This window comes from Moschus berezovskii, chromosome 9, assembly GCF_049115385.1.
Source record: "Moschus berezovskii isolate FMDL1 chromosome 9, NW_MosBer_1.0, whole genome shotgun sequence".
Taxonomy (NCBI): Eukaryota; Metazoa; Chordata; class Mammalia; order Artiodactyla; family Moschidae; genus Moschus; species Moschus berezovskii.
In genome coordinates, this window is record NC_142468.1 from 104,161,345 (window position 1) to 104,177,102 (window position 15,758).

The following is a 15,758-nucleotide window of genomic DNA, read 5'->3' on the forward strand; positions in this document are numbered from 1 at the left end:
GTTCATATTCGATTTCTCTTTATTTAATGAAGTTCAGTCTTGAACATTTCTGGGTTTCCCACTATAGTTAGTGAGTCAGTTGTTTTTTTCCTCCTTATTTCTTTATTTAAGAAATTTAATCCCAGCTGAATTGAATTCAATTAAAAATTATTCTTTCAATAAAACAAATTATAGAGATATGATGATGGAGCATTTGGTAGGTTTAAAATACATTATGAATATTGAAAAAACCACAAAAGACAAATTAATACCAACTTATTCCAAGAGGTACTATATATGGATTATGGTCCATAAATCTTTGTCATCATGGTTGTTGCCTAGAAGGTCTTTCTGGAGCTCATATGTTGGGTCCTCAGACTATTCATGGCTGCTTTCATCTCCTGATTTCTCAGAGTGTAAATAATGGGGTTCAGTAAAGGTGTGATAACTGAATAAAACACAGAAAGAAATTTATCCACTGAAAAACTACTAAATGGCCAAGCATAAATGAAGATACACGGCCCAAAGAACAGAGTGACCACTGTAATGTGAGCAGATAGTGTGGACAGAGCTTTGGAGAGACCACCAGAGGGTCGATGTGGAACCGTTACCAGAATGACAGTGTAGGAAATGAGCAAGAGTACGAAGGAGATGAAAGACAATAGTCCACTGTCAGCAATTACTAGCAACTCCAGAACATAGGTCTCGGTGCAGGCGAGCTTTATAACCAGCGGGAGGTCACAGAAAATATTGTCTACTATGTTGGGACCACAGAAGTGCAAGGTGATGGTAAAAACCATCTGGCTCATTGTATGCACAAAGCCAACAGCCCATGACAGCAGCACAGAGCCTCTGAGTACCCGGTGGTTCATGATGGCTGTGTAGTGAAGAGGTTTACATATTGCAAAGTACCGATCAACTGCCATAACTATGAGAAGTGTCATCTCACTACCCCCTAAAAAGTGAAGGAAGAACATCTGAGCCATACAGCCCCATAGAGAAATAGTTTTATTCTCCCTGACAAAATCTGCAACCATCTTGGGGGTTGTGATTGTAGAAATAGACATATCAAGAAAGGAGAGGTTTCCAAGGAGGAAGTACATTGGTGTGGAGTGCAGATGAGAGTCCAAGGTTATGGTGACCACAATGAGAAGGTTTCCTGCCATAATTGCTGCATAGGCCAATACAAATATGAAAAAAAAGAAAAGCTCAAGTTCCCAAGTGTTAGTGAGTCCTAACAAAACAAACTCAGATATCATTGAGCTATTCATCGTTTTCATCAAGTTTGTGTACGTGTTTTCAGAAAGTCTTTAAAATGAAGGTAATCCAGAAAAAGTGATGATTTAATCTGTGACAGTTTTGAAGGTATGGGCATATAGAAAGTAGTATTTGATTCCTACAGAAAAAGAAAAGGTAGATATTTCTGAAAAATACAGTTTAATTGACTAATGCAAGCATATTTCCCATATATACTTTCACATTACTGCATTTATTATCAAACAGAAAGGCACAAAAGGGAAATTTATTGTAAAATTTTGTAAATATAGTTTGTGGGTATAGCTTTTCTCTTCACATTTATTTGTTGTTTTTACCATGAGTTTATGAATTTGTGACCCCTGAGTTTAATGGATCATGTAATAATCAAATGGTCTTTGGTCATAAATTAATTCAAGTGGATTAGAATATAGTCATGTAACTTTTTGGCAACTAGTATTCAATCTTTTACCCTTTTCACCTTCCTAGTTTGAAATATTCAGATATGTTCATAGCAAATTGCTACAGTACTTTCTTCTCTCACCTATACTACATTCTCACCCTTCCCTTTCATCTCAAATATATATACCAAATGCTTTAACTTATTCCTGAAGGTTTAAACTGGCTACAGTCTGTCATGTGTCCCTACCTCCCCCAGATAATAATAAAATAAGCTTCCCACGAAGTTTCTGCACAAGAACGTAAATATTTCTGTGTTAATGTTTCTCTCTTCCTTTGTTCTTTCCTTCTCCCTCTGTCCCTCCCTCCTTCCCTTTCTCCTTTCCTTCCTTCTATTTTCTTTCTTTCCTTTTTTTTTTTTTCAGTTGTGTTCTGTATCTCATATTTGGTTCATGAATAAAACTCTCAGCCTCTGCCTTTTGTCTATTTCCCTGACTCTCTTGTTGCTGGATTCCTGGCTGGAGTTTTCTTTCTTGTCTCTTTGCGTTCTCTGTGTAAATGATCTCTAAACAATCAAGTCTTTCACAAGTAGTGCTTTTTTTTCCCCTTGGCTCCTAAATGCTTACTTTTTGGTGATGATTGCTTTCCTCTGACTTTTCAAACTTGTGTCCAGACTGATTCTTGATAATTCCTGGTTCAAATATCCTTGATACTTGTACAGTTTTTCCACAATGAGTGGGCACTGGTGGCTTACTTTTGTCTATTTTTCTCTTTGATTTAGATTTTTTGGCCCCATCTTCCTGTTTCTTTTTTTTTTCCTTTAAAAAACTATTAATGGCACATACCAGCTGCACAGACACAGAGACAGAATCACAGATATACACACATATGCTTATACCAAGTTCTATTTCTAGAGTACAAGGACAGAATGTGGAGAATTTACTCTGAATTTCCCTTTTTTTTCTTTATAGTTCACAAAATATTCAGAAGTTATTGCTTAGTCCAGTTATCAAAACTTGGAAAAACAAAACAAAACACTGAACCAAGGGTCAAGAACCAAATTTTAGTCCTGCCCTAATATGTACCAGGGAAACATACTCATTAATTCTTTTCAAAATTGATACAATTTTCTATAAAAATAAAATAATATCTACTCTTCAACTTCTTGTTTTTGTTGTTCAGTTGCTCAGTTGTGTCCAACTTTTTGCGACCCAATGAATCACAGCACGCCAGGCCTCCCTGTCCACCACCAACTCCCGGAGTTCACGCAAACTCACGTCTGTCGAGTTGGTGATGCCATCCAGCCATCTCATTCTCTGTCATCCCCTTCTCCTCCTGCCCCCAATCCCTCCCAGCATCAGAGTCTTTTCCAGTGAGTCAGCTCTTCACATGAGGTGGCCAAAGTATTGGAGTTTCAGCTTTAGCATCAGTCCTTCCAAAGAACACCCAGGACTGATCTCCTTTAGAATGGACTGGTTGGATCTCCTTGCTATCCAAGGGACTTGCAACAGATTCTCTAGCACCACAGTTTGAAAGCAGCAATTCTTTGGTACTTAACCTTCTTTATGGTCCAACTCTAACATCCATACATGACTACTGGAAAAGCCATAGCTTTGGCTATACAGACCTTGTTGGCAAAGTGATGTCTCTGCTTTGTAATATGCTGTCTAGGTTTGTCATAGCTTTTCTTCCAAGGAATAAGCATTTTTTAATTTCATGGCTGCGGTCACCACTTACATTGATTTTGGAGCCCAAGAAAATAAAGTCTGTCAATGTTTCCACTTTTTTCCCAAGTATTGGCCACGAGGTGATGGGACCAGATGCCATAATCTTTGTTTTTTGAATGTTTAGTTTTAATTCAGCCTTTTCACTCTTCTCTTTCACCTTCATCAAGTGGTTCTTTATTTCCTCTGCACTTTCTGCCACTAGGATGGTGTCATTGGCATATCTGAGGTTATTAATAATTCTCCCAGCTATCTTGATTCCAGCATGTGTTTCATCCAGCCTGGCATATTGCATGATGTACTCTACATGAGAAGGAAATGCAACACACTCCAGTATTCTTGCCTGGAGAATCCCATGGAGGGAGGAGCCTGGTAGGCTACAGACTGGTAGGCTAGAGTCCATGGGGTCACAAAGAGTCAGACACGACTGAGTGACTTCACTGTCACTATCACTCTACATGTAAGTTAAATAAGCCAGATGACAATATGCAGCCTTGACATACTCCTTTTCCAATATTGAGCCAGTCCATTGTTCCCTGTCCAGTTTTAATTGTTGTTTCTTGATCTGCATACAGATTTCACAGGAGACAGTTAAGAAGGTCTAGTATTCCCATCTCTTTAAGAATTTTCCACAGGCAAAGGCTTTAGCATAGTCAATGAAGAAGAAGTAGATGTTTTTCTGGAATTCCCTTTCTTTTTCTGTGATTGAATGGATGTTGGCAATTTGATCTCTGGTTCATCTGCCTTTCCTAAATCCAGGTTATACATCTAGAGGTTCTTGGTTCACATACTGTTAAAGACTAGCTTGAAGGATTTTGATCTATTTTTGTGTTATTTTATTCTACACATAGGTGCTAAATACCTATGTGCATTCCCCAAATTCTATCGTTAACTTTATCTTGTTTCCTGGTGATTGTGAGGATACTCAAACCAATAAGGACCACAGGAGGATTTTTACTCTGCAAGAATTGGTAAAGTACACTTAGTGTTAATGAAAATGATTTTCCTTATTAAATATGTGATAATTTTAAAAGAGTTGTTGTCATCATCATTGGTATTATATTTAATGCAATAAAAAATCTACATATAGTTATGAAATTATCAAAATTATGCACTCTTCGATCTCAAAATACTAATAGAAGAAAACCTTGAGGAGAATCCTAAAAGTAATTTTTATAGTTTATTATGTAAAATTGGAAAATTAAAAGCAAAAATTATATTTATTAATTTATGCTTTTAAAAAAATTACAAGCATATTTGTAAAATATATCCATCTAAATGCACATAAACATGATTCAAATATGTTATGATACAAAATAATTCATTTTTACAATTTTTGCTGCTGCTGCTGCTGCTGCTGCTAAGTCACTTCAAGTCTTGTCCGACTCTGTATGACCCCATAGACGGAAGCCCACCAGGCTCCCCCGTCCCTGGGATTCTCCAGGCAAGAACACTGGAGTGGGTTGCCATTTCCTTAACTCCAGTGTGTGAAAGTGAAAAGTGAAAGTGAAGTCGCTCAGTCGTGTCCGACCCTTAGCGACCCCACGGACTGCAGCCTACCAGGCTCCTCCAACCATGGGATTTTCTAGGCAAGAGTACTGGAGTGGCTTGCCATTGCCTTCTCCGTTACAATTTTTACATATGATCAAATGTGAAATATTTTTGAAATACTCACTCTTCTACTCAGACACAGGTAAAAATAAGTTAGAATCAGAAAAATAATACAGTTATTGCTAACTTGAGGCACAGTTTAAAACTCACGTAAAAAGTTTAAATTTTTGAGTGGTATGTATTTATACAAATAATATTGAACTGAAAAGGAATGAAAAAATAATTGAATAACGCTCAATCAGGCAAGGTTTGGTTTTTCTCTAGCAGAAATTTCTGAGAATGGGATGGTTACCTGTGACTGGGGAGCCTAGCTCTTTTTGTGCTGTTTATGTGACTAAATGAGTAAGAATTATTAGTTCATCTATGGTGCAAACTTGAAGAAAGAAAACTATGTTTAATATTCTGTGTCTATATTCAGTAATAAAGCCTTTCTACACATTTTCATAAAAGCACTTAATGTATGTGGAGATATGTAACTGGAAGCTCTTTTGTTAAGTAATAAAGGCTGTGAAGTTTGTATTGATCTTGAATTTTTTTAATGATTATTTATCCTCATAGTGTTAAGCTGTGTATGGATTAGATAACCCATGAGTAATATTCACTTATCACAAAAAATGTTTGACGTGAACAGTCAGATTTTCTGCCAAAATAACCATTATAAATATTTTCCTAATTAAAAAATAAGCTTGCACAGTTGGTAGAAAAGTTCCAACATTATATGTGCCCAAAGAACTCTTTTCCCATATCAAGTCTAAAATATTAAAGTATGTATTTGTTATAAATGTAGGTAGAAAAAGGTGGTAAGTTTAGAAAAATTGGAAATAGTCCTTAGGTTACAAAATCACCAAAACAAATATATTAGCAGTATAATTAGACAATCATATTGAATAGAAGGTTTGTTACTTCAGAAAAATAAATATAGACTTGAGGGGAAATCTTTTAGATATTCATTTAAATTAATCACATTTAATTTAGAATTCCATAAGTGTTTTCTCAGTTGAAGTAAATATCCAATGTAGGAAAGTAAAAATATGAAGAATTAAATGAACATAAAATAAAATAAGTCAATGTTTTACATTTTCTTGATATGCAATTTTTATTAGACTATATTTTGGACTGGCTAAAGATGTTAAATGTAGCCAAGGATGAAACTAATTTTTTGTTATTTTACCACATTCTAAATTATTTTGTCTTTTTATACAATAGTGGTTAAACAATAAACAAACTCAAATTTATGTTCTCAAAATACAAACTCAAATTATAAATCTGACCCTTTAGATCAGTATGTCAGTGGTATTTTTCCATCACAGACTGGCTTTCTTCTTATTAAAACTGGGTAAATTTGTCCAGATGCTATCTGACCCAAGTTGTATTTTACCATTGCCTTCATGATCAGAATAATCTGGTTTTCATTAATTTCTAGGTTTTGTATACAAAGTTTCCTCCTTTATTAAAGTATACAGTTTCTCTACGTTATTAGCACTGCTATTTAAACCTACCAGTTCTAGCTGAGGAATGGCCTCTTCAAAGATACGTAGACACAGTAAGATTCTGAATATATATTTATCTTTTATGCCTCTGTGGATATACACGACAATCATTTGCAGGTCAGAAAGAAAAAGGACACAAAACACATACATAAGGTGTAGATTAGTGATTAACGCCCAGAGGGAATTATTAGAGTAAAGGTGCTAGTTAGTTGTCTCTAGAGTTCAGAGTAAGGACTTAGTCTCTCATTATTTAAGTTGATTATGAATCCTTCAAGTGTATGAGTTGTGTGGAGTCTCCCTAATAAGTGCTTTCCAGAAAAAAAGCATTAAGTGTTTTGGTTGGTAGAGGGTAAGCAAATTTATGAAAATGGATCTACCATAGATGATGGACTTCAGAAAACTATAATTCTATTCATTTGGCTTTACAATCTGAATATTTATAATTTGATAATTGAATGCATTTATTCAATTAGAATTAAAATAAATAGATACACACAGAGCAAGGCATGTAAGAAAATTCATAGACTATAGACTAGTTCTTAGCACAGAGAAAACTTTCCTTTTACTCTGCAAGGGAATAAGAGAGAGAGAAAGAGAAAGAAGCACACACACTCAGGAGCTAGAACAAGCAGAGGAGGCCTTCACCAGTGAAGTGAAGTGAAGACGTTCAGTCATGTTTGACTCATTGCGATCCCATGGGCTGTACCTTACTAGGCTCCTCCATCTATGGGATTTTCCAGGCAAGAGTACTGGAGTGGGTTGCCATTTCCTTCTCCAGAGGATCTTCCCGACCCATGGACCGAACCCAGGTCTCCCACATTAAAGGCAGACACTTTACTGTCTGAGCCACCAGGGAAACCCCTGGCCTTCACCAGGGTGATCAAAATGATTTGTGGTACTCAATAAGTGATTAGTTAATGGAGTTTAGCAGATTTGGAATTTCATGTAGTCTTACAATTATGTTTAACTTCATGATGGCTCAACAATATTAAAAGAATATTATGGAGGTTACAATAAACTGTGGAACATTCTGAAAGAGATGGGAATCCCAGACCACCTGACCTGCCTCTTGAGAAACCTGTATGCAGGTCAGGAAGCAACAGTTAGAACTGGTCATGGAACAACAGACTGGTTCCAAACAGGAAAAGGAGTACGTGAAAGTTGTATATTGTCACCCTGCTTATTTAACTTATATGCAGAGTACATCATGAGGAACGCTGGGCTGGAAGAAGCACAAGCTGGAATCAAGATTGCCGGGAGAAATATCAATAACCTCAGATATGCAAATGACACCACCCTTATGGCAGAAAGTGAAGAGGGACTCAAAGGCCTCTTGATGAAAGTGAAAGAGGAGAGTGAAAAGGTTGGCTTGAAGCTCAACATTCAGAAAATGAAGATCATGGCATCTGGTCCCATCACTTCATGGGAAATAGATGGGGAAACAGTGGAAACAGTGTCAGACTTTATTTTTTTGGGCTCCAAAATCACTGCAGATGCTGATTGCAGCCATGAAATTAAAAGACGCTTACTCCTTGGAAGGAAAGTTATGACGAACGTAGATAGCATATTAAAAAGCAGAGACATTACTTTGCTAACCAAGGTCCGTCTAGTCAAGGCTATTGTTTTTCCCGTGGTCATGTATGGATGTGAGAGTTGGACTGTGAAGAAAGATGATCGCCGAAGAATGGATGCTTTTGAACTGTGGTGCTGGAGAAGACTCTTGAGAGTCCCTTGGACTGCAAGGAGATCCAACCAGTCCATTCTAAAGGAGATCAATCCTGGGTGTCCATTGGAAGGACTGATGCTAAAGCTGAAACTGCAATACTTTGGCCACCTCATGCAACGAGTTGACTCACTGGAAAAGACTCTGATGCTGGGAGGGATTGGGGGTGGGACGAGACTGGGACGACAGAGAATGAGATGGCTGGATGGCATCACCGACTCGATGGACGTGAGTTTGAGTGAACTCCAGGAGTTGGTGATGGACAGGGAGGCCTGGCGTGCTGTGATTCATGGGGTCACAAAGAGTCGGACACGACTGAGCGACTGAACTGAACTGAACTCTGCCATGTCTCCTCAATTAAAATCCTCTTGAAAAGGTTACAAGAAAACGAGGGTTGTAAATATATGATAAATATGATTCATTTCCAAAGCCCATAGTAAATATTGCTAATAATTTTTTTATTCTTTCTAACTGAACCTCAGAATTTTTTTCAATGTAGTTCTCCAGGCAACTGCCAGCAATTAGAATGCTATTAGAAAAGTATTTCAGCTAAGGAGATATACACCTCAACATAGCATGACCTTGGAGGAGATGTTTGCAAGAGAGCCGAGCATTCTTAAAAATAGAAATTAGAAGGATAATATGAGCACAATATTGATATCCAGATGAGATTACCCATACCAGTTGTTAAGGATTGTACACATTTAATTTTTCAGAATAAACTGAAATATTTGGTGCACAATGTCTAAGGTCAAACTAAAACAGGGCGGTGTATTGCTTCTCATCCTGTTTGTGATGCCAATTCATACTATGTTCTCTGTTCATTGAACCCATGGGAGAGAAGGTGCAAGTGGGGAAGCTGGAAGAAAACGACAGCACAACCTCTCTCTAGGCTGGCACAGCGGTCATAACTGTGTTCTCTCCTGGCTGATGCGGCAGTGGTAGCAGCAGTCACGCTGTCTTCTCTCCTCTTGTGGCTTACCCAACGGACGCAGCCGTGATGCAGCAGTAATGCCACTGCTCTCTAGGTGGAGTTCACATATCTGTATCACACAAAGTAGCCCACAGGCCAGCAGCACCTGGTGAGGTGAATGCACAGCGCTCCAAGTGATCAGAGCTGTTACATAATCATTATTTGCAAAATGTGGGGCAAGAGCGTGAGGCTGTAGGGTGAGAGAGCCTGACCATGCCATCCTGGCTAATTTGCTTTTTCCCTACAGGCAGATACAATCGAACACAAGGGAAAAAACAAGGTGAAAATGAGAGAATATATGCCTTATTCCAGGTTCCTTGTTTTGCAATATGTTAATAAAATACATCAAAAGAGTTGATCCTGAAGATGTTTGCGTAATTTAGGTTTTCAATACATCTTTAGAAAGACTCTTTGCAATGTTTCCATAAACTCACTGAATCATTAATAAATTCAGATTTGTAACCTCAAATAGCCCACTATTTTCTCTGTGTTCATTTCTATTACAATTTATTCTCCACTTAAGAGGACAAACCTTCATGACACTTTAGAAGTATGTTGAATCTATTCTCAAACCTCCCATTCTCAAAACTCTTTAATTGCTTTATGTTGCTAAAAACTAGGATTCAGGAGGCCTAAATACTCTGGTCTCTACCTTTCTATGTAATCTCTGCACGTGTCTTTCTTCCTTTTAGTCATCAGCCTCCCTCATAAACGTCTGTCTTTGGTACCTAATATGACTTTCTCACTTTACAATATCCATATAAACTTTTCCTTCTGCCTGGAATGCTCTTTTTCCCACTCACATGTCTATTCTTTAGCTTTTTTAATGCTTTTCTGTGAAGACTTCTTAACATGATCTTCTAACATCACCACGCCTAATATGGATGCCTCCTCATTACTCTGCAAGGCAGAGAGCAGTGTTGTGTGATAACCACGAGTGTGTATCATTTATTTTAAACATTCATAAGAGTTCCCTTGAATTCTAAAACAAGGAGTTCAAGGAGGCAATGAATGCAAGCTTATTGATGTATTACATTTGTGCTAAGAATATTTTCCAATAAAATAAAAAGATACCTTATTTTCTTCACATTTAGTAAGGTATAAATTTAATATTATTTAACATTTGATTTCAATTATTTGAAGAAATATTTAAATGATCTTCCCTGGTGGCTAAGCCATAAAGAATCCACTTGCCAGTGTAGGAAATATGGGCTAAATCCCTGGATAAAGAAGATCTCCTGGAGGAGGAAATAGTAATCCACTCCATGGCAGTGGAGACTCTTGGGCTACCATTCATGGGGTTGCAAAGAGTCAGACAACACTGAGCAACTAAACAGTAACAATAACAACCCCCCAATTGCAGGGAACAAAAAATGATCGTATACAGCAGACAATATTTAGGGGGTGAACCAGGAACCAATGTACTGGTTGCTCAGTCTCTTAATGGCTGCCTTCATTTCCTGATTCCTCAGAGTATAAATAATTGGATTAAGGAGAGGAGTGATGACAGAGTACAACATAGACAGAAATTTATCTACAGAGTAACTATTAAATGGGAAAGCATAGATGAAGATGGCAGGGCCAAAGAAGAGAGTGACGACAGTGATGTGAGCAGACAGTGTGGACAGAGCCTCAGAGGGTGCACTGGAGGAGTGCTGCCAGATGGTGAGCAGCATGGCCACGTAAGATACGAGCAAGAGAATGAAGCAGATCAGGGCAAGAGCCCGCTGTTCACGATCACCAAGAGCTCCAGGATGTAAGGATCAGTGCAGGCAAGCTTGATGACCAGGGGGAGGTCGCAAAAAAAGCTGTCCAATACATTGGGACCGCAGAAAGGCAAACCCACCGTAGAAACCATCTGGCTTGTAGTATGGATAAGCCCAATCACCCATGAGAGCAGTAGAAGCCCAATGAGCACCCTGTGACCCACGATGGTCTTGTAGTGCAAGGGTTTGCATGTGGCAACATACCTGTCAATGGCCATAGCTATCAGAAGAGACATCTCTGCACCCCCAAAGAAGTGCATAGAGAACATCTGGATCAGGCAACCCCACCAGGAGATGGTCTTGTGTTTTCTGAGGAAGTCTGAAGTCACTTTGGGAATTGCAGCAGAAGAAAGACATACATCAAAAAATGATAAATTTGCCAGGAAGAAATACATGGGGGAGTGAAGATGGTTATCAGCTATCACAGAGATGACAATGAGGAGGTTTCCTACTAGGATGGCGACATAGACCAGCAAGGAGATTGCAAAAAAGAATATGTGAGTTCCTTGAGAAGTAGAAAGTCCCACCAAAATGAACTCAGAAACACTTGATCTGTTATTCAGGAGATCCATTCATCCTTCTGCAGAAGCTGTCTGAAAAGGGAAAACAAAGAGGGTGTGATAGGAAGTAACAGATCAGGGAACTCAATATTTACTTAAGCATTTTGCCTTTTATTCAGAGTAATGACAGTTTGGCAGTAGGACTGCTTTTTAGGTATTTAGCAGTTGGAGATATTTCACAGGACCTTGAGACCATAAAAAGGTGATGATTATGGACCAAGTTAAATCAAATTTTCTGATGGTTAGTGCAAAGCAAGTTCAGTTAGACACAGAAAACTTGTCTCCTTTCATGTTCAACTCCAGATCACACTGTGTATTAGAGTGACAAAGGAGAGTTTTCAAATCTACTGGAGGTAGATTTTTATCTTTTGTGAATCTCAAGAAGTACATTATGATATCCTCAGTATGCAGTAATAAGTTTACTTTACTAAAAAAGATATTATGAAGACCAATTCAAGCCTAAAGCAGCATGAAGAAAATAAATAACAAAAATTATAGCAAAAATTAAATGTAGAATTCAGAGAAAGATAGCAAAAGAAACCAGTGAAACCAAGATTTGGTTGTTAAAAAAAATGAATTAAAGCAATGATACTCTAAATAGGCTAAGAAGAAAAGAGAAGATGCAATTTAGAAAAATCAGAAATGAAGGAGAATTCATCACTACTGGTCTACTCATCCCATAAACATTATGAGGATAGTAAATAACTCTATAAAATAAATAAAAAATTATTGCCAAAATCACACTATGTGCATTATGCTTCCTGAAGTAGATTGATTAAAGACATGTATTGTTGATAGACAGTTAAGTATTGAGACAGCTCCGTGGTTTACTGAGATCAAACCCTATTCCTTTACACCTGAAACACCAGATTAACTCTCAAAAGTGCAGATACTCATTTCACCTATTTTCCTAAATCTTCCCTTTATGTGGCTATGTAAATAAGTTTATTCCATCTGTGCATTCTTACCCTGCATGCTGCATACTGTCACTTCAGTTGTGTTCAACTCTGTGCGACCTTGTGGACGGTAGCCTGCCAGGCAAGAATACTGTGGGTTGCTTTGCCTTCCTCCAGAGGATCTTTCTGACCCAGGGATATCAGTTGCATCTCCTGCATTGGCAGGCAAGTGTTGCAAAATCTGTGACCGATTTTATCTGATATTTGCTTTTTAACTCACATATTTTCATAAATACAATGAGTATGTAGAAATACCAAAAATACTGTTACTAAGACCATGAGCTAGTGATGTAACCAAGGTAGTCCTGTTCAACTTTTCACTCAAAGAGATGTAAGAAGCAGGGTGACTGAATTGTTTACCATTGTGCATCTAAACAAACAAACTAAAAGTATGATGAACTGTTTGAACAGAGTAGCATCTTTGGATAGTTACTTCTCACCTTTGGACCTATTTCCTCTCGTTGATTTTCCTTAACTTTCCTTTAACCTTTAACTTTGTCAAGGATAGATAGAAGTCATAGATATTGTGGTGCTGATTGAGGTGGACTCTGTTAAGCGAAATTATCTTTTTAAAATATGAATAAAAGGAAAAGTCAATATTTCATTTACATAAATTCACTTATTTCATTGCCTCCCCTGTAGATCTGACTTTAGCTCTATTGTTCAAGTTTAATTACAGGCTCAGTGATCATCCCTAGTGCTTTTATTGCCTTTTTCAGAGCCTAGAGTCAGACCTAATGCCAAAATGAGAGAATAAAATAGGACATATTTGATTATTTGTGTACCTTTAACCTGTTAATCACACAGTGTAGTTTTTAGAGACACAGTATATCCGGTCGGGCACGACTGAGCCACTGAACTGAACTGATATCCGGTTGATCATAAGGAACGTTTTATGCACTTAGGTATGTAAGATTAATATCAGTAAGACACACATTTGATAAGTGGCCGTACTCTAACCATTATGTTTGACACCATTATCAGGGTTGCATAGAAACTTCATTCTTTCACATGGTTGCTGCTGCTGCTGCTAAGTCACTTCAGTCGTGTCGGACTCTGTGTGACCCCATAGACGGAAGCCCATCAGGCTCTCCCGACCCTGGGATTCTCCAGGCAAGAACACTGGAGTGGGTAGTCAGATAGAAAATGGAAATCTCTGATATGTGAATCATCATTCCTTCTTTGTTCTTTGTACTCTTAATGCAAGACAATGATTTTATCTAAGCTGCAGCCACTGGATCTTCTGTGTTTTTCTGAAGTATGCACATAAATAGATTTGAAGGTGCTCATTGACCTGGCAAACATCACATCCTAGACAGGGTGATTCTTCTCTCTTTTTTTTTATTTTTACAAACTCAGTTCAGTTCAGTCATTCAGTTGTGTCCGACTCTTTGCGATCCCATGAACCTCAGCACGCCAGGCCTCCCTGTCCATCACCAACTCCCTGAGTCACAGAAACCCATGTCCATTGAGTCGGTGATGCCATCCAACCATCTCATCCTCTGTTGTCCCCTTATCCACCTGCCCTCAATCTTTCCCAGCATCAGGGTCTTTTCAAATGAGTCAGCTCTTCACATCAGGTGGCCAAAGTATTGGAGTTTCAGCTTCAACATCAGTTCTACCAGTGAACACGCAGGACTTATCTCCTTTAGAATGGACTGGTTGGATCTCCTTGCAGTTCAAGGGACTCTCAAGAGTCTTCTCCAACATCACAGTTCAAAATCATCAATTCTTCGGAACTCGCACATCCATACATGACTACTAGAAAAACTAATGTTTGTTTAAATACATGGCCATTTTCAGACTGCTGTCACTGGATAGTTTGTCATATATTCCTCTCCGTAATTCTGAACAAGTGTAATGAAAGCATCAATATTTTGTATGTGTTGAAACTCTATTATTGTCCAAGCCATGAATCAGGCATTTTATCCTTGCAGTTTTGTTATCTAACTCCCTTTATAGTAACTGCATCCCTAGAAACAAATATTCAAATTCCTCTATATTATGTAGTAGCTCAAAGAATAAAGTCATTTAATCTGATCAGGGTCTCCAATTAAAATATCTTGAAAACATAAAAAAGAATAATTATTCTCTAAGAATAATTCTCTCTAAGAATAATTATTCTCTAAGAATAATTACCTAAGAATACTTCTAAGAATATTATTCTCTAAGAATAATTTCTTCGGCCTGGATTGCTGCCTTAATTCCCAGCAAACATGATTACAATGATTTTTATGTTTTTCCACTTATATAAAAATAAGGTTTTTTTCCAGTGCAATTTCACTCTTCAACCCTCACCTCAGTTATTATTTTGGCATTTGAATTTTATCACTTACAGACACATTTATATCATAAATGAACTAGCGTGACAGATGTGATATACAGGTAGAGAAACACATCAGGATGATGTAACCTACCAGTTGCACTTGTACTTTAGAAGTAACATCACTATGAAATCCTGAATGCTCAGTTATTATCCAGTGATTTTATTTTCTGCTCTGGACTTCAAACTGCTCAATATATAAACGTATCCCTTAATAGGAGGTATAAAGGAGAAAACTCACTGGCTTGTTTCAGAGTCCTCAGAGACTGGCAGTAAAAAGTAACTGGGATTGTTAAAAGAGACTTTTGCCATTATGGAAATTGAGATACCATTTTTCACTTCTCAAATTGACAATTCTTTAAAGGGTACAATAGATAATCAAGGGGGTTTTGGAAGCTGTCACTAGTTGTGAATTGCGGGATTTTGTATAGTTTCTTTTGTTTTGTTGTTGTAGTTTAATTTCTAAAATAAGCATTAAGAAATGTTATATTTAGGCAAATATATATTCCAGGTGACTTTAACTATAAATTTTATTAAGGTTGAAAATGTCACATTTAAACTCAAATCTGTTGAAATTTATTGAGAAATGATATAAGGAAATTTTCCATCATTCCAATGAAATAGTTACTCCACTAACAACTTTTTTTCTTGTATATATATATATAACCTAGCAAATTTGTAGATGCATCAGGTTCTTTTTTGGGTCTGCTCATTTTATTCCTTGTCTTGGCTGTTAACTTTTGAGGAGGTCCTATGCACTTTATTTTTACTCATTATGTTTGTTGGTATATCTTAGTGTTAGAAAGAGCAGGTCCTATCTCATTGCTTTATTCATTCAAAGGGTTCTTGTATGTTTTTATATCTTTTTATTCTAAATTGATTTTTTTCTAAAATTAAAACAAGTTCTACTAGTCATTTTGATATCACAATATTAAACTTATAAAATGCAGAAAAAATTAATAGAATTACAAAATTGAGTATAATAGGAAATTCTTACATC

The 15,758-nt window shown here is 37.3% G+C and overlaps 1 protein-coding gene and 1 pseudogene across 1 annotated transcript; both read right to left on the reverse strand.

Moving 5' to 3' along the window:
• Positions 1-317: 317 nt before the first annotated feature.
• On the reverse strand, positions 318-1,259 carry LOC148776857 (olfactory receptor 4L1-like). The gene has a single exon (XM_088840092.1). It carries the CDS (start codon positions 1,257-1,259, stop codon positions 318-320), a length of 942 nt encoding a protein of 313 aa, XP_088696218.1.
• Positions 1,260-10,550: 9,291 nt separating this feature from the next.
• On the reverse strand, positions 10,551-11,491 carry LOC148776858 (olfactory receptor 4K13-like; annotated as a pseudogene).
• Between the last annotated feature and the right edge of the window lie 4,267 nt (positions 11,492-15,758).